At 37.7% G+C, this 26651-nt stretch overlaps 3 protein-coding genes across 3 annotated transcripts; 1 reads left to right on the top strand and 2 right to left on the bottom strand.

Moving 5' to 3' along the window:
• Positions 1-414: 414 nt before the first annotated feature.
• Positions 415-17203, bottom strand: LOC140970478 (lysophospholipid acyltransferase LPEAT2-like). The gene is made up of 14 exons (XM_073432237.1): positions 16653-17203; positions 15437-15617; positions 15165-15224; positions 14714-14877; positions 14553-14616; positions 3600-3668; positions 3371-3466; positions 3016-3060; positions 2789-2859; positions 2587-2653; positions 2226-2276; positions 1501-1611; positions 1364-1411; positions 415-786 (listed from the first exon to the last, which is right to left on the bottom strand). Exons 1-14 carry the CDS (start codon positions 17096-17098, stop codon positions 616-618), a joined length of 1644 nt encoding a protein of 547 aa, XP_073288338.1. The 5' UTR covers positions 17099-17203; the 3' UTR covers positions 415-615.
• A 1456-nt stretch (positions 17204-18659) lies between these two features.
• On the bottom strand, positions 18660-21570 carry LOC140970476 (CRS2-associated factor 1, mitochondrial). The gene is made up of 5 exons (XM_073432235.1): positions 20948-21570; positions 20229-20356; positions 19693-19918; positions 19495-19622; positions 18660-19139 (listed from the first exon to the last, which is right to left on the bottom strand). The coding sequence occupies exons 1-5, from the start codon at positions 21504-21506 to the stop codon at positions 18921-18923; spliced, it is 1260 nt and encodes a 419-aa protein (XP_073288336.1). The 5' UTR covers positions 21507-21570; the 3' UTR covers positions 18660-18920.
• A 2173-nt stretch (positions 21571-23743) lies between these two features.
• On the top strand, positions 23744-26172 carry LOC140970477 (subtilisin-like protease SBT1.1). The gene has a single exon (XM_073432236.1). It carries the CDS (start codon positions 23790-23792, stop codon positions 26088-26090), a length of 2301 nt encoding a protein of 766 aa, XP_073288337.1. The 5' UTR covers positions 23744-23789; the 3' UTR covers positions 26091-26172.
• Positions 26173-26651: the final 479 nt, after the last annotated feature.

The raw sequence follows: 26651 nt of genomic DNA on the forward strand, positions 1-26651 counted from the left end.
TACGACTCCAATTGAAAAATGGACATCATCACCCTCACATTTGAGTGATTTAATAGTCTTTGGAAGCGCAGCACATGCACATCAAATAGGGCAAGTTAGAGGATAGGACACTAAAATGCATCTTCTTGGGATATCTTAATGAGATCAAAGGTTATAAACTTTGGTGCATAAAAGCAAGAAACCAAAAGATCATAGTCAGCAGAGATGTTACTTTTAAGGAATATTTGTTTCTTTTAAAGGTTCACACAGTTGGAAGAAAATCTACATAAGACTTAGATGGGACAGGTCCCGTGCTGCAGAACATTCAAAACTTTAAATTATTGGCAAATCCCTCATCTATTAAAATAAAATTTTATTTTTCAAAAATACAAATGAACCCACTCTTAATTTCATGTACCACATATAACACATACGTGAAACAAGAAATTGTGCCATAACGCAGAACATAAAATTCAGGATGATAATAACCATATACGTTCGCTAAAATTACGACATTAAAAACAAAACTACGAGCCACTTGTAATACACAAGCTCTGAACACAAAGGACAGTGCACATATAACACCTCTTGAATACTTACTCCACAGACAGACACCCCTTCTTGTCTTGCCATTATTCAGACCACTTCTTGTACCAAATCAGGATCCGCTGCCAACGGATTTCTTTGCAATAATATGGGTGCAAAAAGGGCTATGAGCAATGGGTTGCTTCTTAAACAGGATTCAAAATCAGTCTTGCTAACTCTCCCATCATTATCCAAATCGAACAAACTAAAAAGGCTATGAGCCTGCAAACCTCAAAGCAACAGTTTTCTAAGTTAGTGCAAGAACGAAGATGAAGAATCACAACTACGCATCCTCAATGCAGGCTAGCATATCCTGTATGAACTAGGTAATATATATAATTAGTCTATCTAAGAACTACAGAATAAGCACGATCAAATTTTTGTACTCTCAACTAATTTCCTCTGAGCTTAGAAGTACTAATTTTTCCGTATGATTTTTTCAATTTAAGATGTTTAGGCAATAAATTTTAATATCCATCATCGGAAAATAAGCACAGGAGTTAAAAATAAAATTACACTCATAAATTACAAAACTTCACACAACTTGTTTTACCATAAAACTCCAAGTTGAAATGTATGTGATTATCAAGTTTAGACTAAAACTATTTATGACTAATCATTTTCAGTCATTCTAGCCAAAATTACTAAATTAGTATCCGGGGAGGATGAAATTATGCCTTCTGATATTGCGGCCTCTCCCTAACAGGTACTATGTAGTGCAAGTTTATTGATTCAACTAAACAGAATTACGATGTGTTTAGAGGGAAAGGGGATCTGTGTTCTTCATCGCATCAATCACCTCATCGCGGTTCAAGCTTGGAATTGCAAGTGAAACAGCATCTTGAAACTGCGACATTACGATAAGGTATTATAAGCCTAAAAGGGACAAGGCAATCACGAGCCAGGGTTTGAAAGAGGTGAGATATGAGAACAAACCTCAGGCTTCGAAATGTAGTTCTTTCCATCTGTTTCAATTTTAGTAAATGCAAATTCGCAGGCATGCCAGAATAGTGGCTGCTTCAAGATATGGGCTGACCCAAGCAAGAACTGAAATAACAAATCTCCAACTGTGAGAAAGTCAGGAATCTTATAACACCAACACTGTAGTTTCAAAGACATTATTGAAGAACTCAAGTAGGACCGAGCATTAATCAATATATCAAAAACTATAGTTAGTTGTAATAATATGACTCAAATATTTTAAATTGTCCATCAACCTAATTATTAAATTTTCAGATTTGCGCCTTGAAAGGACAATTTTTGCTCCCCCAACAAATACTTACGAATTTAGAGCAATATTGTCTGATTCTGTGCTGCAAATGTTAACTTAAAAGCATCAATTTTTATTGGCCTTGTTATCTAAATATTTAGTGCTTTTGAAGGATATAAAACCCAACAAATCTTCCAAATTAACTCTGCTGCACTCGTGGGTGGAGAGAGAGCTTTGAGGGGGTTCTCAACTTTGAAAAATATAATTTTTCCCCTCTTAAGTTTCTAGGGAAATTTAAAATAAAATTGTGTGCACTTCACCCTCCACTCTTAGCTCCAACATGGCTGCACTTGACGAAAGACAAACTCTTAAGACGTTCAAACAGGACAGTAGAGCAGCACATTTTAAAGGTAAGAACAGCAGAATGTACCATACAGACGTGGAAATTTACCTGTTTGAAACTTACTTTCCCGATCTTCTTCACATCAATGAATCCAAACATCTGCAAAACAGTAATTTTCCTTCGCGTTGGTAAAAGGAACAAAACAAGAAATACAATGCCACCTTCACAATTGAAGGCTGACGCTGCTGTCTTTAGTAAATATCTTTTAGCTAAAATTTTACATATGGCAAGTGAATTTTCTGAAGTAAATTCAGCACGTACGGGATATAATCTATTAACCATGAATTACAATAGTTCTAAGGTCAAGATGGTATTTGTTACTTGGTAACTAGTAACTACAAAATCCTAGAGATTGACATATTAACATGTATCTCCCTTAATTATCAAGTAAAGAATCATATCATATCACCTTTTCAGAAAGACTGCAAGGCTTCAGTTTCAGAACTCTGAGGAAGTCATGGAATTCAACAAGTCCGCTATAAAATCAAGGAGAAGAGTATTTCAAGTAATCACCAAAAATAATTAATTTGTAACACCTTGAATCTATTTTCCACAATATAAGTACGTACGTGTGTGTGTGTGTGTGTGTGTGTGTGTGTGTGTGTGTGTACCTTGAATCTGGATTCATAGACAGAAATATCTCCAAAGAGGCCACAGCTTCCAAGGCTTTTAGATGAAGTGTCTGAAAACAAAGTCACGCCATGAAAAGTCGGAAGACAAGTTATGGTTGGCATCACACGTAAAGAGCCAAACACTTTTGTTTAGGTGAACTAAACTAAAGCTATAAAATGACAAATTAATCTGTCTGCCACACTAGAATTAAGAAATTCTAACATACCATTTCCACCCACGCCATTTCTACCATGTATAGAGATGGATTTTCCTGGCAAAAGGAAATGCTTGCGTTAAAGTCTATATTTAGAAAACCAAGAAAAAAACAGGCTAGAAAATGGTCATGCATAGTACCTTGAATAATACTACCATTTATCTGGTTATTGAATATAGCACACAACAAGAAAAAACCTAGGGAGTGAATTTTTATTCAATAACACATAATAACCTATATCACTATAAAATATAGATACAACTGGATTTCTACTTTTTTTAAAACAAGCAGCAGGCTAACACATTATTGCAGTGAGTTGAGCGATTCAACAGGGCTATACAAGCAACTAAGGAAAGTAACTAAAAACCTGCTTCAGCTCTGCAGCCTTCGAAAAAAGCATCGTGTCACCATACGAGTGCGACGTCTGTACTACATTGAGAGCTCTCGCAATGATGTGACCAGTCTGCATTTAATCTCATATATTATGTAAGCATAGCAACAAAAGTTGAACCTAGAAGTATAGATTTTCCATATTTGTACGGGTCAAAAATTAAAACTGGAGAGAGTGGTCAATTTTTAAATTAAACAGGACTCACCCTCTGAGCAAAATCCATAGCATTTTCCTTCCGATTTTCAAGAGGTGACACTAGTGGAAGATACTCAACCTACGATAATAATTTCAAAAAATGATGAAACTGCATTAGAATAACATGCAGCATTACAATATCAGTTCAACAAGCCGTACAAATGTCAATAGATGAGTCAAATCTAAAAGCTCCCTCTTGTGACCTTTAGCAAATATGTCACCCAAATCAAATATTATTTCTTCTCCACTTTGTTATATGACAAGTAGTTCCAGAGATGCTCAGGGAAACATTAGATACAGAAACATATGGAATATCAAAGTGAGAAAAAACAAAAAATAAAAATCATAAAAGTTCGTAGAGATAAGGTCTATTCAGCATATAATTAAAAACATAGTTCAAAATGAAATATGTGGCTGCTGAGATTCGAGCCCAGGTCTTCACCGCCACAACATGGAATTCTTACCACTGAACTACAGCCACCTCTTGTCCTTTTGTTCTGTAATACCATATCAATGGGGTTACCCTAGGAATGAAGGTTTGATACCTTCGTTGTTGTAATATTACACTTACTCAACATAACCGACATATCCGTTTTCTTATATTCAATAACGGGACAAAAAAGACACTGTTGACCAACTCGTCAATTCCTAGATTAATTGACCATTCAACTTTGATCGCTTGAAATTTTGACTTTCCAAGTATGTTAAGTTCATGCCATTTTGTTGAGTTGACTTTCCAAGCTGCTAACATTGATATGTATCATAACGTTTTTTTTTATAGGAAACTAAACTTTATTATTAAAATAAAAATTTTACAATAATAGCGGATGAGTAATCCGCAAAACGAGTGGTGTTACAATCGAGACAACGCTACCACACTATCGTCATGACCATAAAAATTTCCAATCCCTAACTAAGTCTGACATAGATAAACGATTGAACTCTATCAGCTTAGTCATCCAATTCGCAACTCTGAATTTGATCTTCTCCCAGACGTCATCCACGGTCTCCGACAAGTCTTCGAATATTCTGTTATTTCTCTCCAGTCAGATTGACCAAAAGTGCACTGTATTACCACGTACCAAAATCTGTTAAATCTTCTCCCAGTTGGCAACCCGGCTCCATAATGAACATGTCTTGTGCCCTTCTCGGAAAAGCCCATTCAAATCCCAACTCTTGCAACACTTTTGTCCAAATACCTCTCGAAAAAGTGCAATGCACCAATATACGGTCATGATTCTCTTCTTGCTTCTGACATAAAGTGCACCATTGCGGGCATAACACACAGACAGTGTAAAACCCGGGATTTTGTAATATCGTGATCATATCAGTTTAATATCAGTTTAATAATTTGATGGTGAAATCTTGGATATTAATATTTAAATCATTCAGAATAGAAGATTTGTTTTAAGGTTATCTAAGTTGTGTAGATAATTTTATCGTGTACAGAATTATGAAGCTCGAAATTAAGATAGTATTATTTATTTTTAAACTTGGAAATTTGGTAGGAATAAATTTATCTCAATCTAAGGAATTAAAGAAGGAATTTTGAAAATAAGCAGATAAATGTCTAAGATTTAAGTTGATATTGAGATACCGGGAGAAAAGATCAAATAAGAGATAATAAAATCCCTAGAATTCGAAATCTAACAATAAACACCATGAAATTTTCGAAAATTAGGTGGGGAAAGAAGAAGGAGATTTCGAATATCTACCTAGATCACGGATATATCATGATATTAGATTTGATTCACAGTTCAAACGCACTATCACGATAGCAGCCAACCCCTATAAATAGGAGGGCCCTAGTTTTCGAAAATTACACCCAAATTCTCTCAAAAATTTCGAGACTCCCCTCTTGTCTCCTTAGGATTTTCGAGCACAGCGAAGCGCTGCCGCCGTCTAGCCGCCGAAGAGGAATTTTCGAAAATTCCTGTGCAAGCAACCCTAATTATTCACATAATTTTTGCATCAAGAATTTAAGGTAAGTGGGCAAATTTTAAATTTTAAATTTTTGGGTTATGTGTTTTTCTTTTAAAGAAAAAAATGCGGTCGAACACCGTCTACGTTTTTTTTTTAAATCTTGTTACGTTTTTGGTGAGGACACTGTGAGGATTCCCTAAAAATGGGTGGAATTCCAACATATGGCCCTATCTGTTTTACGGCCTCGCCCCCTTAGAGGATTAAAACTTAGGGACTGACGTCAGTAAACCATGAAAGGTGAAAAATTGCAGTGTTACGATTATGAAAAGCATGCTGTAAATATATGTTATTTTCGAAAATATGAAAAAATTTATGTGGTGTTCGATAATTCCCCCATTTACTGAGTATTCCCAAAATACTCACCCCTTACAACCTTTCCCAGATAAATCCGAAGAACAGGTAGAAGAAGAAGAATCGGAACAGTTTTGGGGATGGTGATTAGTAGACAAGATTATTTTTGAATTTTAGCAATTTAAATTTGATGTTAGACATTTCCGCAANAATTTTCGGCCAAACAGCGCCTTAGCGCGCCACCGAGTTCTTCGCCGATTCCGGCCTCTTCCGGCATCGTTTCTCCGATCGGCGACCAGTTCCAGAACCGCCTCGACGAGACGAACAAAAGCCCTCACACAATTTCAGCTTTCGCGTTCGGGTGCAATCGTAATTTCGGATCTACGGATTTGGCGTACGAACCCTAACTCCGAATATTATTTTGGTCCAATTACCCTACCAATCTTACTCCGATTTTCAATTAATTTTACCCAAACAATATACTATCAATGGGTAACTTTCCCCAACAATCAATTTCGGGATCGGATCAACCAATCGGAAACGCCCAATTTCAAGAGAGTTAACCGATTTCGAGCGAGTTCCGGCCAAGTTAAGTAGTTTTCCGACCGATTCTTTCCGTGCCACCACCGGTTCCGTGATCTTGACCCCTTCGCCGTCCTACTACTTTGCTCCGACCATACTCCGGCGAGTCGACCCGGCGAGTCAGCGAGTCAACCCGCCAGCATACGTCCTTCGATTTTTTCGGAGGAAACTCTGAATTCGGTTCCGTCAACTGATCTGAAATCCTCTCGTTATACTCTTCGAATCCATATGTCTATCTTAAAACTTTCCATTTTGGGAATTTCGAAAAAAAAAAAACTTTTAATTTTCAGTACTTTACTCTATCCTGATATTTTATCATATTTATGATATTTTGAGCATTTTCTTTTCTTTTTCAGGAAATGTCTCCCCAATTCCGCACTCGTGCCCAAGCTGCAATCCACATGAAACAGCTTGCCATTGATAATCAGTCGCGCCTAATAAAGCGCCTTAGAGCCAGACTAGGTGAGAGAAGACGGGATAATGCGACCTTAGCCACAGAGAAGGAAGTAATACGAACCCAACTTAACAACGCTATCTACCAGGGAGAGTTGGTAAGAGTAGATACCATGGATTTGAGGGATGGCATAGAGCACGGCTTGTATCGAGAGAAAAAGCTGCATGAAGACATCGACCGATACCGAAAAGAATTGGAAGAAGAAAAACAGCAAAATGTCAGGAGCAAGAAGAGACTGGAGAATTTAAGTGAGGCTATAAACAGCATTTCAAATGTGAACCATCATCTGGCTCAACAGGGTGAGGTACTGAAGAACAAGATCAAGCAGAATAAGAGGGATAACGAACTGCGCCACCAGCTTACCATTGATATGCTGGACGAGGCAGAGGCAGACGTTCAGGGATGGAAGACACAAGTGGCCCAGCTTAATGCAGAGAATGCCCAGCTCACTCATATGGTAGAGCTACTACAGGAAGGAGAGCCGGAGGAAGAGCCGGAAGAGGAAGAGCCGGTAGAGATTGAGGAGCCTATAGCAGCCATTGGGATGGAGAGATAGAGGATTAGACTAGGGTGTCTTAGTGATTTTGTTCTAGGAGTTTATTATTTTTTCCATTGTTGCTATTTCATTCAGTATGACTTTTATTTCTTTTAGATTGGTCAGGTTCATTTTAGTTCTTTTGAGAAATCAATAAAATATTCTATTTGTTCCATTGATTTCAATTTATTTCAGCACAATCTATCGTATGAACTTTACTCGTACAAATTCTTAGAACTTGCGATGCGATTGTAGGAAATGGCCGGCAGACCCCCGAGACAGAATCGCAACCCGCGTTATGCTAATGCTGACCGTGAAGGCGGACAGGAGAACGAGCAAGGAAATGGACCCCTGCCTGCAATCAACTTAAGCCGAGCTGATCTTATGGTCATAGCCACCATTGTAGCGACAACACTGCAAGGATTGGGAAATCAAAACGTCAATCAGCCGCCACCACCTCCACCACCAAACGGAATCAAGTTCCACTATGAATCACTCCGCAAGAATAGATGTCCAACCTTCAGTGGAGCTGCTGGCCCTGAAGTTAGCCAGAGCTGGCTAAAAAGTGTAGAGACGCAGCTGCGACTATTGGAAGTCCCCGAAGCACTGAAAGTGGACGTGACTGTGCCGTTCCTAGAAGATAAAGCAGGAAAATGGTGGGAAGCAATCTCGCCAGCCATGACAGCTGCCGGACCAATGACTTGGCAGCGATTTCGAGAAGCCTTTCTGAAACAGTATTATCCAGCCGAGGTCAGACTGCAAAAACTGAGTGAGTATGAAAACTTCACTCAAACTCCGGATATGTCAGCCGTGGAATACACCTCCCAGTTCAATGCCCTTGGATCTTATGCTCCGGCAATCCTGGCGGACGAAGTTTTGAAACTACACCGTTTTAAGAAAGGATTGAACAGCAGGATCCAATCAGCTCTAACAGTCTACCAACCCGCGAATTTTTCAGATCTAATGGGTGCAGCCATCCGAGCCGAAACTGACATCCAGCACAGGGAAAAAGAATTTAAGAACAAAAACCCATGACTAGTCAGTCCTCATGCAGTAATCAGACTTTCAAGAAGCCTAACCAGTCCGGTGGACCACCAAAAGGACCTTCGCCTACCCCAAGCTACCAGGATATTAAGCCCTGCCCAACTTGCCACCTACGACACCTGGGAGAATGCCGAAGAAACAGTGGTGTAGGCTTCGGATGTGGGAAAGCGGGACACCGAATTGCTGAATGTCCTACTGCTGCCAACCAAGCAGCCGGGCCCAACAAGGGAACAGGGCCAAATACAGGAGCTAACCCCAACAAGCCAAAAGAAGGCAAGCCTAATGTCAGGGTCTTTGCTATGACTCAAGAAGAGGCCGACGACGCCACTGAAGTCGTGTCAGGTACCATTCTTATTCAAAAAGTGCCTGCTTATGCGTTATTTGATTGTGGTGCCACGCATTCATTTGTATCTAAGAGACTCGCTAAGAAACTAGGACTTAAGCCCGAATTATTACCCGAACCTTTTCGAATAGTCACACCTACAAATAAGGCCATCGAAACTCACGAGATTCACAGAGACTGCTTGATCAGTATCGGTAATCAGAAATTCAGCACAGACCTAATACAAATAGTCATGGCCGACTTTGATATCATTCTAGGAATGGATTGGTTAGCCAAAAACAATGCAATAGTGGACTGTAAAGGGAAAAGAGCTAAACTCCGAACCCCGAATCAGGAAGAGATCGTGTATCATGGTAAATCCACGGAACGGAAATCACTCCTTTCCGCTTCCCAAGCATGGAAGGCAATGAAATCCGGAGAAGATATCTACCTAGCAATGGTTAGCGAAGTGCAAGGAGAAGCCGAACTAAAGATAGAAGACTTCCCAATAGTATGTGAGTTCCCGGATGTTTTTCCAGAAGAACTCCCAGGGATAGTTCCGGACCGCGAAGTTGAGTTCGAAATTAATCTGGTTCCTGGTGCAGCTCCAATTTCTAAAGCACCTTACAGGATGGCGCCAGCTGAACTCAAGGAGTTAAAGGAACAACTCCAAGAATTGCTGGACAAAAAGCAAGTCCGACCCAGTGTGTCCCCATGGGGTGCTCCAGTACTTTTTGTAAAGAAGAAAGATGGGAGTATGAGGTTGTGCATCGACTATAGAGAACTAAACAAGATCACTGTCAATAACAAGTACCCCCTCCCGAGGATTAACGACCTATTTGATCAGCTTAAAGGAGCCGCAGTCTTTTCTAAACTGGATCTGAAGACGGGATACCACCAACTCAAGGTCAGGGCAGAAGATATCCCCAAAACAGCTGTTCGGACAAGATATGGACATTATGAGTTCACAGTGATGCCTTTCGGGCTGACCAACGCAACTGCAGCCTTCATGGACCTAATGAACAGAGTTTTCAAACCATTCCTGGATCAGTGCATAGTGGTATTTATTGACGACATCCTCGTCTATTCTTACAACGAGAGAGATCACGAAGAGCATCTGCGCATTGCACTTCAGACTTCGAGAGAAAATGAGCTCTATGCTAAGTTTAAGAAATGTGAGTTCTGGCTAAAGCGTGTATCCTTCTTAGGACACGTAATCTCTGAAGCAGGAGTATCAGTGGATCCCAGGAAAGTCGAGGCAATTACAGAGTGGCCAAAACCTAAGAACGCCACAGACATCAGGAGCTTTCTTGGACTTGTAGGTTATTACAGGAAGTTCGTCGAAGGTTTTTCTTCGATCGCCATACCACTGACGCAACTCACTCAGAAGAATTCCAAGTTCGTCTGGGACGAAGGTTGCGAGAAAAGTTTTCAGACATTAAAAGAAAAGCTCGCATCCACACCAGTACTAATCTTACCCACGGAAGATAAAGAATTCACCATCTACAGTGACGCATCTAAGGAAGGTCTGGGATGCGTGCTCATGTAAGAGGGAAGAGTGATCGCCTACGCATCGAGGCAGTTGAAACAGCACGAGCAAAACTACCCTACGCATGATCTGGAGCTAGCAGCAGTTGTCTTTGCCTTAAAAATCTGGAGACACTATCTCTATGGCGCCAAGTGCGAAATTTTCACAGATCACCAGAGCCTCAAGTACTTGTTCACCCAAAATGAACTTAATATGAGGCAAAGGCGGTGGATCGAACTACTGAAGGACTATGACTTGACTATAAGTTACCATCCAGGTAAAGCGAACAAAGTGGCCGATGCTCTGAGTCGGAAAAGTGGAAACAAGACCACTCTGGCTTCACTCTCTGCTCGGCCATGTCTGCAAGAGACCGTCAAGCTAAACCAAGACCGAGACCCTGAGCTAAAGAAACTTAAGGGACAAGTGGAAAGTGGGAAGTCGCAAGATCTACAAATCGATGACAAAGGAATCTTATGGATGAAAGGACGGCTGTGTGTACCAGACATCGATAACCTTCGCCAAGAAATACTGTCAGAAGCACACAAGTCCAAATTTTCAGTCCATCCAAGGAGTACAAAAATGTACAAAGATCTTAAGAGCAATTTTTGGTGGAATGGAATGAAAAGAGACGTGGCAGAATTTGTCGCTAAATGCCAAGTGTGTCAACAGGTCAAAGCAGAGCACCAACGACCTGGAGGATTATTGCAACCCTTGGAAATACCTGAATGGAAATGGGAACATATCTCCATGGACTTTGTGGTAGGGTTACCAAAGTCAAGGCAAGGGCAGGACGGAATATGGGTAATCGTAGATAGACTTACAAAATCCGCACACTTCCTACCCGTCCGTATGAACTACAATCTGGACAAGTTGGCCACACTGTATATGCATAATATTGTACGACTTCATGGAGTACCAGTGAGCATCCTGTCTGACAGAGACCCAAGATTCGTCTCACGATTTTGGAAGAGCTTCCAAGGAGCCATGGGAACGAAAGTGACACTTAGTACGGCCTATCATCCACAAACCGATGGCCAAACCGAGGGGACAATTCAAACTTTGGAAGATATGCTGCGAGCCTGCGCTCTAGAATTCAGTAGCAATCACCTACCATTGATCAAGTTTGCTTATAATAACAGCTATCACAGCAGTATTGGGATGGCTCCAGATGAAGCACTGTATGGGAGGAAATGCCGATCACCATTATATTGGGATGAAGTGGGAGAAAAAGCAATAGTAGGACCCGAGCTCGTACAGACAACGATAGACAAGGTTACAGTAGTCCGAGAGAAACTCAAGTCAGCTCAAGATCGACAAAAGAGTTGGGCAGACCTGAAAAGAAGGGCAGTAGAATTCAATATTGGCGAAAAGGCCTACGTAAAAGTCTCGTCTATGAAAGGAGTGGTCCGATTTAGTAAAGCTGGGAAGCTGAACCCTCGTTATGTGGGACCCTTCGAAATTCTGAAAAAAGTGGGCACGCTAGCATACAGATTGGCACTGCCACCAAACATGTCTAGAATTCACAACGTGTTCCACGTGTCTCAACTACGGAAATACATCTCGGACCCAAGCCATGTGTTGGAAGCAGAACCGCTCATGATCGAAAGTAACTTGGGAGAAGAGCAGAAATACGAAAAAGTTCCCATTAGAATTGTGGACACCAAGGACCAAGTACTAAGACGACGAATCATTCCTTACGTAAAAGTGCAATGGTCTAACCACACGGAAAGAGAAGCCACATGGGAGCTAGAAGAAAGGATGAGGGACCATTACCCGTACCTCTTCATAGACCAAGCCAACCCAAGTTTCGAGGACGAAACTTCCCATAAGGAGGGAGGGATGTAAAACCCGGGATTTTGTAATATCGTGATCATATCAGTTTGATATCAAGTTAATAATTTGATGGTGAAATCTTGGATATTAATATTTAAATCATTCAGAATATAAGATTTGTTTTAAGGTTATCTAAGTTGTGTAGATAATTTTATCGTGTACAGAATTATGAAGCTCGAAATTAAGATAGTATTATTTATTTTTAAACTTGAAAATTTGGTAGGAATAAATTTATCTCAATCTAAGGAATTAAAGAAGGAATTTTGAAAATAAGCAGATAAATGTCTAAGATTTAAGTTGATATTGAGATACCGGGAGAAAAGATCAAATAAGAGATAATAAAATCCCTAGAATTCGAAATCTAACAATAAACACCATGAAATTTTCGAAAATTAGGTGGGGAAGGAAGAAGGAGATTTCGAATATCTACCTAGATCACGGATATATCATGATATTAGATTTGATTCACAGTTCAAACGCACTATCACGATAGCAGCCAACCCCTATAAATAGGAGGGCCCTAGTTTTCGAAAATTACACCCAAATTCTCTCAAAAATTTCGAGACTCCCCTCTTGTCTCCTTAGGATTTTCGAGCACAGCGAAGCGCTGCCGCCGTCTAGCCGCCGAAGAGGAATTTTCGAAAATTCCTGTGCAAGCAACCCTAATTATTCACATAATTTTTGCATCAAGAATTTAAGGTAAGTGGGCAAATTTTAAATTTTAAATTTTTGGGTTATGTGTTTTTCTTTTAAAGAAAAAAATGCGGTCGAACACCGTCTACGTTTTTTTTTTAAATCTTGTTACGTTTTTGGTGAGGACACTGTGAGGATTCCCTAAAAATGGGTGGAATTCCAACATATGGCCCTATCTGTTTTACGGCCTCGCCCCCTTAGAGGATTAAAACTTAGGGACTGACGTCAGTAAACCATGAAAGGTGAAAAATTGCAGTGTTACGATTATGAAAAGCATGCTGTAAATATATGTTATTTTCGAAAATATGAAAAAATTTATGTGGTGTTCGATAATTCCCCCATTTACTGAGTATTCCCAAAATACTCACCCCTTACAACCTTTCCCAGATAAATCCGAAGAACAGGTAGAAGAAGAAGAATCGGAACAGTTTTGGGGATGGTGATTAGTAGACAAGATTATTTTTGAATTTTAGCAATTTAAATTTGATGTTAGACATTTCCGCAATTTTATTTCAGTTGTAAAGACAGTTGTTTTTTTTTAGAAATTATGAATAATAAACTGGTTTTCGGTTTATACTATGCTACGAGGCTGGTTGTTTCAATTGTGTGATTGTTAAACAACGCCGGTGTCAAATCCCGAGTTCGGGGCGTGACAGACAGGCCACCTACTTTGCACCGAGTCACAAGTGGGGAGTTTTTCCAAAGCCACAATCCACGAGAAAACTTGAACCTTTTGCGGGATAGGTACTTTCCAGATATTATCATAATATGGGAATGATGGGAAGTTAGAAATTGGAAAGAAAGAATCGTAGAAAGATCGAACAGAAAACAGACATGAAGAGTCTCCCAACCAAACTCGAAAATCTCTCGTGCCCAACTCTAACCTAACTGAGTCTAAGACCCCTAAAAGATCAGCGAACTCACCTAATTCGACCTCATTTAAATCTATTCTAAAACGCACATCCCATTGAAAGATGGAATTAACTCCACTAACGACAACATCTAAAAAGTTACAGATCGGTTTATTAACTGAAGTGCATATCCGAAAAACCCGAGGCCCCAACCTTCTAAGTTATGAAGGTAATATACATAAAACATGTAAAATCCATGTCTTTTAAGTCAAGCCGATGATGGTGCCTCTGGCATGCCTCGTACACTTCATGTATTTCTTAATTGTTCGGCTTAATCTTTGTCAAGGTATGGATTGTTGGATAGGACTTTAATTAAGTATGTGGAGGGTGTTTCAGCCCAAAACCCATAATTGTTAGGTTTTGTAGTCCATGAATACAATGCATAATTCAAGAGTCTGGCTAATTTGGCAGAGAGGACGACAAAGGATTTTCATTATTTTTGGTTTAGCTTAATTTTTGCCAAGGTCGTTATCAGATCGATATGGCTATAATTATAAAGTTTGTCCATAATTTTTAAATTTGTCTATTTCGAGAGTGACACAAGACTAATACATATTTCTTTTTTTATTTTGTTTTGAGTGAGATTATATCAAAGATGTAATAGTTGCTCTGATATTCTGAGTAAGAAAGCCAAATTTTGTTTCAGAGTCTCAATACAGGAAATTTGCAATGAAGCTCAGCATGTAAGCGTACCAAAACCCAGAATAGGCCCTCCTATGTGGCATAGCTCAAATTGTATGAGAAGTTTGAATAAATGGTGAAGGTAGAGGACACACTTCAAGCATACCTCCATGAAATTGTGGAACTGTGTAAACATTCTGAACATCAATTTTGCAAGAGTAATATTTCCCCTGAACAAAAACAGAAAATCTTGTTCAGGTATAGATCGTAGGAAACAAAACAAGACAACCAGAGAACGATAGTGCAAAAGGAAAAGAACAGTAATACCAGGACTGATCAAAGTGTACATGGGGATAACGGACTCTGACTGGTTGCACAGTAAAACCAGGGATGAATGCACCGAGTTGGAAGGAGATTAGAGCTCTTCCATTGGTTGTTGTTCCCTCAGGAAATAAAAGCAGCCGAGGAAATCGATTGTTCGAAGCTTTTCTCTGTATTCAAATCCTAGAAAGCATATTTCTGTATCAAATAATTTATATATTTGATAAATTTGTAATCTCAAACTTCATTCGAATACAAAATATTTAACATTGACAAAACCAGGCGATTTCTGTATCAAATAATTTATATATTTGATAAATTTAAATCTCAAACATCATTCGAATATAAAATATTGAACATTGACAAAACCAGGCGACCGTCCTTAGCTCAGGGCTTCTTCAACTACTAATTTAGAGTTGATATCAATATTTATGGAAGTTTATACAGATGCTTTTACCTTTATTTCATTTACAGCAAGCTTCCGGGAGGATCTTGAAAATCTATCAACATATATCACCTACATTATAATAAGATGCACCAAGATGACAACGTTACTTTCAAATATAAATTATTCGGAGTTAAAATGCAGTGATTATAAAATTTTGTTCTCAAAAATTTCTGACACCCATCACAGGCCTTCTCAGAGTTCAAGAAGACCAAATAAGGCCAATGAAACTTGTAACTAAAAGGAAAAAACTGCACACTGGTTGTCTGGGAACTTGAGATTACCTGCATCGCTCTGATAATGGTTCCAACAAAAGGCATGGAATCATGTGATTCAGAGGATACTATGGTCGGAAATAATTCATAGAAAAAGAAAATCGGGTCAATATATGATACATGATTAGATACAACTATAGGAGCTATCTCCCTTGGAGCAGGTTTTCCTCTTCTTTTTATCCAATGATAGCTGCAGAAACAATGCAGAAAGAAGATATTTGAATTTCTGATTTAGACCAAAAATGAAAGTCAACAAAGAAAACCAGAAACATATTGCTGTGAATTATCTAGATACTCCACCCTGGAGGCTCCAGGAGCGCGCACCTTTTACAACTATGTATCAAACTTATCATCAAACCACCAAAGTCAACAATTTCACTTTTTCAATCAATAATTTAACTTAATCTATTTACTTAAGACTGCCTACAAGCAGGCCATAATGCGTTAAAGATTTTCGTGTTTATCATCGTACAGCTAAAACAAGCAAAAACCAACGGGAAGAAGTCATTTCAGCCATAAAATTGCTTCCTATCAAATTGTTTCTTCAAAAAAATAAATAAGTAGGTAAACCAGAAAGTATGTGCTCATCGCATAAGCAAGCAAAAAGAGTCGCCTTGATAATTCCACACACAAAAAAAAAAAAAAAAAAAAAAAAAAAAAAAAAAAAAAAAAAAAAAAAAAAAAAAAAAAAAAAAAAAAAAAAAAAAAAAAAAAAAAAAAAAAAAAAAAAAAAAAAAAAAAAAAAAAAAAAAAAAAAAAAAAAAAAAAAAAAAAAAAAAAAAAAAAAAAAAAAAAAAAAAAGCTGACAAAGACAAACTATGGTTGTGACCTTTGTCATCCTTGCGCAATTTATACTCATGCATATCGGTTTCCTTCCACCATAGTCATTTGAAATTTGAAACTCAAATAGGAAGAAGGTAGACTAAATTGCAGAAAAGATAAATTAAAAAAAGAGTTTTAAAACAGAGAATTAAGAGTTTAAAATTGGATTTACGAGTAGGTCTTCTCCGGGGAGTATATCTTGCGAAACCACAAATTGATACATGCTCTAACAAACTCTTTTGATCAAATCTACCAACAACAAAAGTTTCAGCTTTGGTCACAAAAAAACACCGTAAAAAGACAAATGACGTCCAAAATCTGAAATTAAAATTTCCCAAACATAGAATTACCACAAGTTCGAATGTTCCCAGAACTTAAACTCGAAAGAAAGAAAGATAGATACCCAAAAGAGAACAGGATTGCGCGAGAACAAAAACGGGTGACCCACATAAGCCGACATCGCCACTTAGGCATGGGATTCTGCTTATCCTTCCACCCCTGCAGCGCCAAACGTGTGGCCACGTATCCCACCGTCAAACACAGCCCGAATAAGATAAGCCGCACAGCCGCAACAGGCAAGCATATCACGATCTTCACCCACTCGTACAAACCCTCGATGTTTGGCGTTTGGTTCCGAAACGGGTCGACCGTGCTGGACTCGGGAACTTCGTAATCCTGATTCGCACCGATGAAAGCAAACGGATTCTGACGCGTTTCGTCACGCGGCTTAAAAACGACTGGAGCAGGGGATTGCTGCGGGTCCTGGATGTCGAGGATGACGTGCGGTTGATGATCGGACTGCTGGGATTGGAGGAGAGGAGTGGAAAGAGACTGGTCCGCTGCCGCCATTGATGATGTTAGGGAAAGAGCAGGTTTAGCGAATGCAATTCAGACAGTAGGGAGGTGAAGATGTGGAGTCGTACGTGCGGATGATTTATTGTGTCGGCATGAGAAATGCGTGGTTTGATTTCTTTAACTATTTATAAAAAATCATAAATTAATTATATTTAGTACAATCGATCAAATAATAAAGTAGTAACTCAATTTCTTCATTATTTTAGTATTTTTCATTTAGTGGGATCCAAATTTAATTAATCAAAAATCATCAACGCATAACTCACATTTATATGAACATAGACAATATATATATATATGATCAAAGTTCTCGTATTTTTATACAAGTTGACATATAAATTGATAATCCAAAAACTAACATTTAGTCATATCTTATAATCAGAAATACTTCAAATATAATATAAATAATTCAACTAAATAGTGGATTCAGAGACAATTTATGCCTAGATTTATTTTTCCATAAAAATTTCTTAATTTTTTTGAAAAATAAATTATTTTTTACGTACCCCACTATATCTCGACTTCAGAAATGGTATTCTTATATTTTTTTCCAACAAAAGAAGAGGATTTAATTTGTAAAATAATTTAATAATATCAAGACACCTGAATTATTATCACTATTTTGTTTAATTTGTCGGGACGTTTCCTGCAATCAATACGTTGAAATTAAGTGTCGATTTATTAGGGAAACAAATGGACTGCTAGGTAGCACGCCACATTCGACACTCTTGTCCAGAAACGTGTTTCTCTTCTATTTCTACTTTTTTTTTTAAACAACGACTAATTTAAGTTGTCATGATTTATCTATGACTGTCGCTTCTCTTTCCTTTTTTATTACTATTGATATGAATAATATGCCAGTTAAGGACACCAACATGTAGACCATCACGAATTTTCCTCAAAATCTTCGTACGACTTATTTTTAATATTATCGTTTTATTACTATTATTCTTTACTAATTATTATTATGAGGTATCTTATTTTAATATAAATGAATTTATTTTTAAAAAAAAAGACTGTATGGTGTGCGAATGTACTAGTAATCATGATCATTTTGCGTTTGTAAAAAAGTTAATGAGTTTTTACTTACAAATCGAATAATTTACTGTGCATTTGGAGTTGGATTTGAAACATGTATTTCAATTATAGTTTTATTATAAATAATAAAATAAAAGATCAAATATTAAATTTATATCTCATTTATTCACACAAAGTAGAATAAATTTCAAATGATATCTTTATTGAGAAAATTTGAATTTCATCTTAATTAATATGAAACATTATTTAAACAGTCAATGACGAATCTTTCTTTCTAAAACAACGAAAATACATTCATCCATCCATTCAAATACAACTTTATTAAATATGTTATCGTCACACAGAATTAAATAACTTGACCATTTCGTTTTTCAAGAAATATAATTAAATATATATTTCTGTGCCCTGAAAATTTTATTTTATTTGTTGATGAGATCCTCTGAACATTTATAAAAGACTCATTTTATCCATAATAACGCCGAAACCAAAGCAAGCTTTATAGAGAAACAGTAATTGATTAAAAATAATATTACTATCATTGAAACATAAAACTAAGTTATGCAGTCTCAAAACATACAATTTATCTTTACCCTCCCAAACAATTTTCAAACACCAACTTCATCCGGCTTCATCACTCTTCTGGTTCTGCCATTGTAATCTCTAGCGTTTTCCAAAGCCCTGTTAGCAATCTGTTGACTGTAATGGTCCAAGATTTCACATTACTCCGAAAAGCAGGGGGTGTGTTCATTCTATTCAATTCGCGTGTACAAGATCGAGATCACTCGTCACCAGAATCACTGGAATCAAAATCAGTTTGGTCTTGATAGGCAACCGTGCTCTCATTTCCATTGCTGATGCTTGTTAAATTGTCATCTGAATCATCAAACAACTCCCTAGCATTCAGAAAGTAACCACCCTCTGTGGGTTTGTAATCTTTTCCCCTCCATATCACTATCTGTTCCTTTTCAAATGTAACCAGAATGCAAGGAACTAAATCCTATGCAGACAAATATAAGCAGACACATTATTGAACACTTGAACCAAAAGATGATTGGCACGGAATATGAATTATATTCTATGGTTGCATGTTTATAATGTGTCTGTTGGCTATCTACAATGATAAGAAAGATTACAGAATACATAAAGAAACCATAATCAGAGGAAACAAGAAATCAATAAGACGAGTGGCTGAAAATGGTATTTTCCACTTGTTCAAACTTTCAAGAAATCCAGCTCTAGGTGCACCAATAATAAGCATCTCTAAAAGGAAATATCGGCATCCGTAAGAAAATTTTTAAATACGAAGAATAGTATATAGCAACTCCAAACTTGAATCAAGAGAGAATTATTACCTTAAGTTTGCATCCAATTTTCTTGTAGTCACTCGTAGGTAGGCCTTTACAGTCTATACGAACCAGCTCATCGGCAAGAAAAGCGTCCCGGACCATGGGTACAAGATTACCATAGTATCCATTTTTAGCTGCAATAATAGTTCACATGTTGGAAAAGATATACGCTATTAGTGGCCAAGTAACACAAAAACAATTTACCAAGTCTGGTCAAGGCAGGGACAGATGATCCTCTTTTCCTCATCTCCTTGGTTTCCTCAATACTCAGGCCATCAATAGTAGTTTTGATAAGCCTCGGATACACTGGCTCTTGAGGTTTCCACATCATTAGTGGAACAACAGATCTCATTTGGCACTTATAATGCCTACCTCTGTATAATACAAGTTGACCACCATGTCTATGGATGATCTTACCAAATGTTTTATCCTAGAAAATAAATAAAATGAATTAAAACCAAACAAAATGAAAGCATGCTTATAAAATCAAAAGATTTTACATGTATGAAACCATAGATGAAAGCATACTAATAAGATCACAAGATTATACAACCACCAAAAAAGGGGGATACTAAAATTTTGTTGAAGTTGGAAAATAAGACAAAGTTGTGGTAAATAACAAATTTGACACCTCATCAGACTTGCAGATTCAATGATTCACCAAAACCGAGATAACCTAGAAAAAAATTCCCATTAAAAGGGCAGAGCTATCGCGAAAAATTCTTAAAATGAGATAATACCTCCAACTGCATGCATATATTTTTCATGTCAACAGTTGGAACTCCCATACACTTTATCCTGACAGCCTCCGTGCGTTTCCAGTGATTGTGAATATCACTCAACATGTTGTGTGTTAGACCATCTCTCCCTAGAGTGAAGGCATAAAAGCACAATAAAATTTAAAGACAACAGTATGAGTCACTCGATTGTTTGTCTTAAAGATGTGTAAAAACACATTCTCTACAAAAGTTGTTTCTTTCCAACTATCCGAACGTAAAACTTCATAAAATGTTCGACTGAAGTAATTATATTTATAAAGGTAGCAGGAAGGTAAGAGAATCCTCATCATAAAACACAAATCCAAGTAAACTCAATTCAACTGAACATCGCTCTATCTAACAACCTACAAGTTGTCCATTTGAATTTCTTTACTTTTCAGGAATTACTAACTCAAACTAAATGTTAGCATAGACATGCAGTTTAAAAGACAATTGTAAAGAATAATAATGATACACGGCAATGGACCTACAGGAACTATACAAGATTAATTAGCTTTTTAAAGCACAAGCATTGTCCCATAAAAAAATGATGGCCGACAACCAATTTTTTTCCAACAAGAAAGCTACATGATTTAAAAAAGAAAAAAAACAGAATCGAAGGGCTATTAAATTCATAAAAGAACAAAAGAGCAGCATTTCATCAAGAACAAAAAACTCAACTCCGAAATAATAAAATTTACCTAGATTAATTTGCCTTTTCATTTTATGCCTTTGAAATCTCTCCACAAGAGCTTTTCTTTCAGCATTACTTAAAGGTTCTCCCTGAATTCTCTCTCTCATTCCTCTCCTCTTCTCCTCCAACTCATCGTTTTTCTCTAAAGAACCCTCTTTCGGATCGATGGCCGGGGCACAAACCCCAGTCCATACCCGGTCCAAACGACCCGGACCGAAAGGAGAGTATTTGGGCTCCCTAAGCCCAATAGGCCTGACTTTTGAATTACTCTCTGTGTAGCTGAAACGAAAATCGAATGGAAGATCGGACTGGGCCGGAGATTCGGTCAGTTCTAGGGAGGAGGGCGGACGATATGGCGTTTTGGAGGGCCTTGAGTTAGTGGTATTCGATTCGCGTTGAAAAGGAGTTTTAGTAGGGGTTTGTGGGCGCAGCGAAGGAGGGGAAACGAAGTTGTATTTAGATCGAAGCTTCGAGGAGGAGACGGAAGTGGTTGTAGAGAAACAGTTGTGGAAAGCATTCGCCGGTGGAGGTTTTCGGCGGGAGTGCCGGCTGAGAAAGGGTAACATTTCTTTGCATGCCAAGGAAATTTGCCACTTCACAACTAGTAATTCAGGTGGCAAAAGTGTAATATTTTTTTTAATAGTAATTTTTTTTCCTGGTAATAAAAAAGAATTTTCGAAAATAACTGAAGTATGGGAAAATGTTATTTTTTAACATATATAAAACTATATTTTCTCGCTCAATTTCAAGAAAATTCGTCTTGTTTTCGCAATATGAAGCGTTTGTTATCTAAAAACGAACTATAGTTAACGGCGGGTGAGTATCTAACCAGACAATTAAAAGACATATGGGACTATTTCAATACATCCAAAAATAAGGGATTCAAAATGCGACACGACCAGTCAACCCGACACGACCCAACACGAAAAAAATCAGGTTCGGGTTAGGGGTTTTCGGGTTCGGGTTAGTACTAGGTTAGACGGGTTTCGTGTTGGGTCGCGGGTTGACCCGAAAACTTTTTTTTTGAAAACATTACCTATATTTTTATATATTGTATGTTTGAACAACATTTATTGTATATTTATATGATAAATTTTCATCATTTAATATTTATTTGTATTTTTTTAATAATTGTTTATTTAATTTAGTAAATATACTTTTAATTTTCTATCATGAAACTTTCAAATTTAAATCGAAAATTTTGTTATTATGTGTTTAAATTAAAATATTACTATTATTTTTTATTTTTTCGAATTTTTTTCATTAATTTTTTTTAAAAAAAAATCGGGTTAGGCGGGTTGAGTCGAGTTCGTGTTCGGGTTGGAGGTTTTCGGGTTGCTTCGGGTTCGGGTTGGGTTCGGGTTGGGAAAAAAAATATATATATTTCGCGTGTTGACCCGAAACCCGACCCGATTGACACCCCTATCCAAAAAGAGGGACTGAACCCTGAATGACCCAAACTATAGGGATACGTTATGTATTATACCTTAATTAGGAATATGATATAATGAAAACCCAAAAGAACATTAAGAATTGACAAAATCCTCAATTATCAATGTTTATTAAACTCAAAATTGTTTATACAAATATTAATGATTAAATAAAATACTACAAGACAATTCAATCAAAATTTTGAGTTAAATAGAAAATCAAAAAACATAATCTAAATCAATTTTAAATGAAAAAAAGATAAATAAACAAAACAAACTTAAAGATACTGATTTTATCATCTAATAGTTTAAGATAAAAAACAAATATTTTAATTAAGTACCTTTTTAGTATTTTGAAAAAGAATAAGGTGGGTTTTTTTTTAAAAAAAAAAAAAAAGTGTGAAAATACATATCTAAGTATATTAACTATCATTCATCATTATGTACCATCCCAAGTGCAACTCTATTTGAACCAAGAAATATTACATGGTTAAATGTTAGTACTTGAATCATCAATATATATGTCAACTTTCAGAAAAATATGGGGGATTATCTTGCTTGCAAAAATACTTGGGCGGGATTAAATAGATGACAAGGTTACCTGATGTTGTAATCATCGTTGATCAGCGTGAAGAATATACGGCCTGCAAAAGTATATAACTTTGAGAATTCCAACAATTTGTTTAATCGATACAAATTGTAACCCCAATCTTTGAGATTTCTATAGGGGCTTTCGGAAATACACTTTAAGCCACAAAAATAAAAATTAAAGGTTGTTGAGTTTTGCCCATTCGGTCCACAGCATGAAGTGTAATGCGTTTGAAGCGATTGGGCATCATTTTGGTCCATTCACCAACCTGATGCATTATGCTTTAAGTCGAAGCAACAGCACTATAATGAATCGATGGTCCACATCAACCCTTCACAAACAAGTCCATTAGACCAGAAGCGATCCAAATATCAGAAATGTTAAAGTGTAATAATTTGTTTTCGGATTCCAATCTCCCAACTGGTTAGTTCGACCCTGTTTTTGGTATTACCCAAATAGATGATCCAATTGCTACAAATACATTGGGCAACGTAAGTAAAAAAAAATGTGACTCATTTACAGTAATTGGATGGATAAATACTTCGGGTAATTTCTTAAAAGTAGTTTAGGAGATTGAAAATCTAGACTTAACGTTATGAATAACAATAAAGGACTAACGAATTCAAGCAGCTCATCAAGGAAATTTATATATATTTTTTAAATCCAATCTGCGCGTGCACTGTTACTTAAAGAGGAAAAAGTTGGAACGCACACTTTCGATTGTTGCAAAGAACATACGAGTATGATTTTCAAGTTTAGCTATAAAAAGCCACCTTCCCTTCTGTTCGATTCATTTCCATGTCTTGTACTTCAATCTTCTGGAGGTAAAAATGATATCCAGGAGATCATTGATCCTATTTCTAGCTATTTACGTCTCAGTGTTATTTGCTTCGGCATTAGACTCAGAAACATACATAGTTCACATGGACAAGTCCAAGATGGAAGCTTTGGACGTGTCTCTAGGCGCTTTCAAAAGATGGTATGAATTTATCATCGAATCCATCACCGTTGAAGATGAAGATCAGCAAAGTCGAGAGATGGTGCCACTTCCTCAACTCCTTTATGTTTACCAGACTGTCGTTTCTGGTTTTTCTGCCAAGCTTTCAAAGCATCATCTCGAGTCTTTAAGAAATGTCGATGGCTTTCTCTCAATGACTAAAGATGAATTACACGACCTTCATACAACTCATTCGCCACGGTTCCTTGGCCTACGAGAGGGCAAAGGCCTTTGGAGTGAGCAAAATCTCGCTTCTGATGTGATCATCGGTGTAGTCGATACGGGAATTTGGCCTGAACATGTCAGTTTTAGTGGCTCGGGCACGACACCTGTGCCCGCTCGTTGGAAAGGAAAATGTGAGGCTGGCACGAAATTTACAGCTTCAAATTGTAACGAGAAACTTATAGGTGCCCGTGCCTTCTTCAAAGCGTACGAGTCCATAGCCGGAAGAATAAATGAGACGACAGATTACCGATCGCCGCGTGATTCTCAAGGCCATGGAACACACACTGCATCAACTGCCGGCGGTAACCTTGTTAAGGGTGCTAGCCTTTTCGGCTTGGCTAAAGGATCGGCTGCCGGTATGAGGTATACAGCAAGAATTGCATCTTACAAAGCTTGCTACAGATCAGGATGTGCGAGTTCTGATATCTTAGCTGCCATAGATCAAGCAGTCACCGACGGGGTAGATGTGCTGTCCCTTTCTTTAGGAGGTATTCCGAGGCCATATCACAGCGATAGCTTGGCTATCGCAGCATTTGGCGCGATCCGAAATGGGGTTTTCGTTTCGTTTTCAGCTGGAAATTCCGGTCCATCTGATTCAACTGTGAGTAACGTTGCGCCATGGATGATGACGGTTGCTGCCAGCTACATGGACCGAGTTTTTCCAACCAATATCCGACTAGGAGATGGCCAGGTTTTCACCGGGGCATCACTGTATTCTGGCAAGCCCACGAAACAATTGCCACTCACATACGACGAAACTGCAGGCGGCCGAGGGGCTAAATTTTGCACCAGTGGCTCCCTATCTCCAAATCTCATTAAAGGAAAGATTGTTGTTTGTGATAGAGGGATCAATAGCAGAGTTTCAAAAGGAGAGCAAGTGAAAATGGCTGGCGGAGCTGGCATGATAGTAGCGAACATCGGAAATCAAGGAGACGAACTTTTTGCTGATCCACATGTCTTGCCAGCCATGTCGTTGGGAGCTTCAGCAGCCGATGCCATCAAAAAGTACATAAACTCGTCATCCAAAGCAACGGCCATGATCAAGTTTGAAGGAACAAAGTACACTAAACCCGCCCCGGTTTTGGCAGCATTTTCTTCCCGGGGGCCAAGTTTGATAGACCCCAACATAATCAAGCCGGATGTAACCGGCCCTGGGGTGAACATTTTAGCTGCATGGCCATCAAATATCAGTCCAACGCAGCTTCAAACTGACAAAAGACGAGTGAAATTCAACATAGTCTCAGGCACGTCTATGTCTTGCCCACACATAAGCGGCCTTGCAGCGCTACTCAGATCTTTCCATAAAGATTGGTCACCTGCAGCCATAAAATCAGCTCTAATGACCACTTCTTACGTTCTGGACTCCCAAAACGCACCGATATCAGATGCTGCTTCAAGAAACTCAACATTAGCAACCCCTTTTGGATTCGGTTCTGGTCATGTGAATCCCGAAAAGGCCTCTTATCCGGGGCTAATATACGATATCTCCACAGAAGATTATCTTATGTATCTGTGTAGCCTAAATTACAACTCCTCCCAAATAACCCTTTTTTCGAGAGGAAGTTTCACTTGCTCAAACCATACAAAGCTTCGTCCCAGAGACTTAAACTACCCTTCTTTTGCTGTCGCTTTTACCAAGAGTGCTCGACATGCTACCGCGCATTACAAGAGGACGGTCACTAACGTTGGAACTCCGAAAAGTAGCTACACAGTTGAAGTGACTGAACCTAAAGGGATATCCATTAATGTTAAGCCTAAGGTTCTGAATTTTAAGAAAATGGGACAAAAACTGAGCTACAAAGTTAGTTTTACTTCAGTCGGTGAAAGTGATAACTACTCATTTGGATCTATAGTTTGGGTTTCAAGAAAATATGTTGTAAGAAGCCCTATCGCAGTTACTTGGATGTAGTAATCTTGACTCTTGGGTAGAGTAAGATTTCTCTTTTTTCATAATTTAAGAATGAATTATTGAGATTTATTAAATAATATTTATATATTTTGTTTACACAATTAAAATTGTCAAAATTATTTTTATTTAAAGTTTCCTTTCATGATTTAGAATATATATAGTATGTAACGTGAGTGTACACACACTCAAAGTAATTTCTGAAAATAGAACTCTTTTTTGAAATTCATATTTAATACAATAGCCAATGAAATATCTTGTTTTTGACTAATTTAATTAGTTGAAATTTTGTATAATATTAAACTAAATTACAGACTATATAATTCTGTATTATTACAATATTCATGAAATTAATGAAGAATGATCTTTCGCAATATATTACAGTTAAAACAACATTCAAAAGGATTGATTTTAGCGATATATATGGCGTTCCAGAGGAACCGATGTGGTTTTTCACTTCAATTTTACAAGCTCGTACTTGATGACTTCTCCTTTTTAAAAAAATAACTTATATCATTTTTAAAGTAATAATAAAAAATAAAGTTATGTTTAACATACGAATTT

This window comes from Primulina huaijiensis, unplaced genomic scaffold (assembly GCF_012295235.1).
Source record: "Primulina huaijiensis isolate GDHJ02 unplaced genomic scaffold, ASM1229523v2 scaffold6185, whole genome shotgun sequence".
Lineage (NCBI taxonomy): Eukaryota > Viridiplantae > Streptophyta > Magnoliopsida > Lamiales > Gesneriaceae > Primulina > Primulina huaijiensis.